A 4,801-nucleotide genomic window follows, 5' to 3' on the forward strand; every position below is an offset into this window, starting at 1 on the left:
TGGGCCAATAAATGAAAGTATGAATAATTCTATTTGTAGAACCTATTTTATTCAGTATAGTTCATTTTTAAAATATATGTTTACAGAGGTATATTTGGGGCATTTTCGTTAATCTTTTGGACCTTAAATCATTATTATTCTGAGCTTAGTACAGTATAATATTTATTTATTTTATAATAAATATTATTAAATTAGTAAATTAGTAAAATTAATAGGGAATGGAATATATATGGCCACCACGCCCATGTACAAAAGAAATATACACATTTATTTGAAAGAAAGTGATTAAAGCGAGACAAGGTTGCAGAGAAAAGAATGCAAATAATTAAAGAGAAACACTTGGGACATGGAACAACAAGACTGTAGCTCGAAGGGGGGGAGAAAAGTACCCTGCAACCAAAACCAAGACGATACAAGTTTAGAATGCGTCGAGCTTTATAGTTAAAACCTTATCGAGATACCTATCTTTTAGAGAAAAACGACAATTGAAGAAACATAATTGGGAATTGAGAATGAGATTTGTACAAGCATTACCCGGTGGAGACTAGACTAGTTAGTCATCGATTGTCTCGGATGATAATTGAAGGGATATGGCTGACTTTGTGGAAATCCTCTCCTGATGGCGATACCCTTTTTCCCAATTCCAGCATATCAATAATTTCTAGTTCCCGAAGAGTATAAATGCCACTCAATCCATCTGGAAGCATCTTCAGACTTAAACACTCATCTATCTCTAAATGAGAGAGAAGGGGCATGGCTCCTGCCTCCACTCTCCACTCTCTCAGGTTCGGTAATTGCAATAGCGAAAGCATCACGAGGCGAGGAAAACTGTTTGATAGACACGTCATCTCCTCCCCCACAAATGATTTCATCAATAAATACAAATGTATCAAGCAAGGAAGGTTCCCCAGTATCCCCATTGGATCATCCTCAATCTCACATTCTGACAGGGACAAAGTTATAAGTTTTGAACTGATGAAGTCACTCCCGCACTCTGCCAGCGCCTTCCCTAACTTAACTTGAATCCACAAGGAATGAAGATTGGGACATGTGATTACCTTCTTCAGCGTTAACACTCCCTTATTTGTTCCTAACTCGCAACCATTTTTGATTTCAACAAAACAAAACAGTAACTTTTCCATGAGAGCAATGGCGTCGATGTTGACTGACAAGCTTTCATTGTCGTGTATTTTTGTTCTGAAACTTCGCAGATTCATCATTCTATTTGGAAATTTTAATTCATGCACTCTACTATCCAAATTCCACAGGGTCTCCAACTTAATCACTCCCTCGTCCAATGTCAATCGATAACTTCCAATTTTTTCCTCATCATAATCGGGAAGAAACAAGTGCTTTAAACGTAGCATCTCCTTAAAAACATTTGGAACTTCAACATTCATCGAATCACGTAAATCAAGGTTATCCAGGTATACCAAATTCCTTATGGACAACAGTAGCTTATCAAATTCACAATTTTCTAAATGCAAACGTCTAAGGTGAACCAGATTAGTGATCCCTTTTGGTAACTTTCTTCCTTCAAATTTGAATCCCACCATACCTAGATCTCTCAGCAATTTGAATTTCTGAAAATCAACAATACCTTGCGGGGGAAACTCAACAACACCCGAATTTATGTGACTGAACATTTGAAGAGACCTTAAATGTTCACTACTATCTTCTCCCCAAGTGAGTGTAAGCTCGTCAGGTTCCACTTGAACTTCCTTCCTGAAATGTATAGCCAAATGCCGTATTTTCCTATTCGAGGAAGCTTTCCCACTTTGATACTCCAAACTCTGCGCACCAAAATCCTCACTTCTCCCCAATTTCAAACATAGTTCTCTTACTACATCATGAAGTTTGCAGATTGTGACACCATCGTAATTAATTTGAAGTTGGACGATGGACCTGGAGGCCAACTCACCCAAGTACAGCTCGGCAATTTCCATCAAAGTTTTGTCCTTGTCTCCAATATTCTCATATGAAATCATGCCTTGTGCTATCCACATCAAATATAGTTGCCTACCATATATGGTTTGGTCCTCTTGAAATATACCCATATAGAGAAAGCAAGGCTTCAAATAATAGGGTAAACTTTCATAGCTTAAATTTAGCACTCAATCAATCTCCTTTTCATCTCTATATATGATTTCTTTGACTAACTCCCACTCCATCATCGATTTTTTCTTTCTCAAGACCCCACTGAGTAAAGAAATTGCCAACGGCAAATACCCACATTTCTGCACCATTTCTTTTCCAATTTTCTCAAGATTTTCTTCCAATGCAAATTCTGCATTGAAAAAACAAATGACAATTAATTGAATAGTAACTTGATAACTTAATCAGATCCTCTCATCTGAGAGTTCGAGGGTTTTTTAGGACAGTAATTTAGATTGATTTGGAAATTAGGACAATAACTTTCGAACTTGTAAAAATAGGACACTAATTTTTTTTTAGAGTAAAACAGGACACTAATTAATAAGTGTTGCATCCGCAGGACATTTTTTAGCCAATTATCGGCTGAGAAATGTCCTATTTTTACGACGCTTATTAATTAGTGTCCTATTTTACTCTAAAAAATAATTAGTGTCCTATTTTTACAAGTCCGAAAGTTATTGTCCTAATTTTCAAATCAATCTAAGTTAATGTCCTAAAACATCCCCTGACTCTCTCATCTGATTTGGAATCGATGATGCAAGAATAGAAACTACCAACAGGTAAGTCTAGAATATTATTTGTAGACTAGAAGTCAAATCCAACTAACCTGGAATGTTGGTGTGGGGAAATGCTTTCTTCTTGAGTAATTCCAAAGCATCTTCCTCTTTTAGAAACCCAAGTTTCACAGGGCATCCAATCTCTGCAACTTCACGTTCGCGCGTGGTGATCAAGATTTTGCTCTGCAAATCTTGGACAAGGAAGGGATGCTTAAAGTCATCCCAATCAGAAATTTTCCAAAGATCGTCAAAAACAATGAGACATCGCTTCTCTCTTTGTATCTTGCATAGTCGCTCCTTCAACTCCCACTCGCTCAAACTTGTAACATCCTTCCTTATTTTTGGCCCATCCTTCGTGTTTTGATGCTGTAGCTGCATGAGAACATCATTCCAAACTGATTGAAAACTCTGACATTGCTGACTAATGCAAACCCATGCGCAAAGATCAAAGCTGGTGTTGGTCTCGTTGTAGAGCTTTTTGGCAATGGTGGTCTTGCCTGATCCCCCCATTCCCCACACTGAAATTACTCGATGCTTTTCGTCTTCCAATAGGAGATGAAGAAGCTGCTTGAGCTCGTCCTTCATCCCCACAAAACACTCTCCGATCTCGAATTCGGGGAAGCTCTTCCTTGCTCTGTTGTTGGCGGACGAGCTTTCCCCTTCATCTGTATTGTTGATGATGCTCTTCTTTATGCCACTCTCTAACATTTCCTTGTTTATCCTTTCAAGTCGTGATTTGATCGGTGAAATCTCGGAGCCTAATTGGTGGATCGACTTGTATTCTTCTAAACTACAACTACATTTGCGGACGAGCTGTCTGAGGCCTCGTCTTCTCCTTGAAGTCACTTGATGAGCTGCGTGTCTTTCAATGGCAGCTTCTGCTATGTACACAAGATCTTTGATCTCTGAGATCCAATTGAAAATGGTTTCATTTTCATGTCGTCTTCTTTCGGCATCTTTGAGAAGACACTTCATCTCTTTGAGCTGGATCTCGAGCTCTTTCACTTGGTCACCCACACCAGATAAAAACCTTGCTTCATCCACCAACAAATCGCGCAAGGTTTCCAGAGCAGTCGACACAACAGCTTCTGCCATCGCAACAATTCCAAACTCGAATTTCTTTGGTCAAACTGATTTAGTATTGGTGAGAGTATATAGAGAGGAATAAGGATATGGAACTCGTTGTTGTGAATACAAATTCTTCAATGGAGATTGCGAAGAATTTGGATTTTCTGGAACAGAGAAATTAGTTCTTGGAGAGTTGTATGAGGAAGAAGGGAGAGGTTTGACTTTCGTTTGCGGGCAAAAGTGTGAAAGTAGTTTAGCTTATGAGAAAGCACATTATCTTATCTTAATTAACTCCACTTGTTTTTGGTTTCTACCTTGTCTTCTTCTTCTTCTTCATTCAATAATTCTCCCTCATTATTTCACTCATTCAACCACTCCGGCGGCCAAAGCTGAATTAATTTTTTTAAAAAGTATACCATCACTTTGAATTTATCAACCTATTATTATTATTAGCTAATAAAAGTGAAATTAAATGATAAAAAATAATTATATACCCTAGATTGATGGAATAAACCCTACTTAATAATCACAAAATTAAACTAAAGCATATAAAATTGAAACTGAAGAAAAAATATATAAGAAATTAAACAAAATTAAAAGTGGAACATAAAATATGGTACACTGAATCTCATTCCATATATCTATATCTATACCTATTATAAAATAGCCTTGTTTTACAAAATTTGATTTGCCTAATATGTCCCTATTTCTTAATCTATTTTAAGGACAATAGTGTAATATCATATTATTATTATTATTATTATTATTATTATTATTATTATTATTATTATTATTATTATTATTATTATTATTATTATCTTTTTTATTTAGTTGATTATTGTCATAATAATGAACATAAAAGAATTCAACTCCAATCACAATTCTAAATAAGTTTGATTTTATCTATATTTATCACATATAAATCTATTATTTAAATCCAAGACTTATTAATTTTTTTAAACAAATTTACTATATAAATTCAATAAATTTATAAAGAAAAACTCAACGAAGTATGTTATTAA

At 35.7% G+C, this 4,801-nt stretch overlaps 2 protein-coding genes across 2 annotated transcripts; both read right to left on the reverse strand.

Annotated features, from left to right (window-relative positions):
• Positions 1 to 557: 557 nt before the first annotated feature.
• LOC130998811 (probable disease resistance protein At1g58390) lies at positions 558 to 1,988 on the reverse strand. Its single transcript, XM_057924218.1, has one exon. The coding sequence runs from the start codon at positions 1,986 to 1,988 to the stop codon at positions 558 to 560; it is 1,431 nt and encodes a 476-aa protein (XP_057780201.1).
• Positions 1,491 to 4,047, reverse strand: LOC130999468 (putative disease resistance protein At1g50180). Its single transcript, XM_057924997.1, has 2 exons — positions 2,762 to 4,047; positions 1,491 to 2,287 (listed from the first exon to the last, which is right to left on the reverse strand). Exons 1-2 carry the CDS (start codon positions 3,804 to 3,806, stop codon positions 2,115 to 2,117), a joined length of 1,218 nt encoding a protein of 405 aa, XP_057780980.1. The 5' UTR covers positions 3,807 to 4,047; the 3' UTR covers positions 1,491 to 2,114.
• Positions 4,048 to 4,801: the final 754 nt, after the last annotated feature.

The sequence above is a fragment of the Salvia miltiorrhiza genome, chromosome 8 (assembly GCF_028751815.1).
Source record: "Salvia miltiorrhiza cultivar Shanhuang (shh) chromosome 8, IMPLAD_Smil_shh, whole genome shotgun sequence".
Lineage (NCBI taxonomy): Eukaryota > Viridiplantae > Streptophyta > Magnoliopsida > Lamiales > Lamiaceae > Salvia > Salvia miltiorrhiza.

Coding starts and splice junctions, on each gene's coding strand:
- LOC130999468 (XM_057924997.1), bottom strand. CDS start 3,806: ATGGCAGAAGCTGTTGTGTCGACTGCTCTGGAAACCTTGCGCGATTTG. Junction 2,288..2,761: donor TCCCCACACCAACATTCCAG/GTTAGTTGGATT, acceptor TTTTCAATGCAG/AATTTGCATTGGAAGAAAAT.
- LOC130998811 (XM_057924218.1), bottom strand. CDS start 1,988: ATGATTTCATATGAGAATATTGGAGACAAGGACAAAACTTTGATGGAA.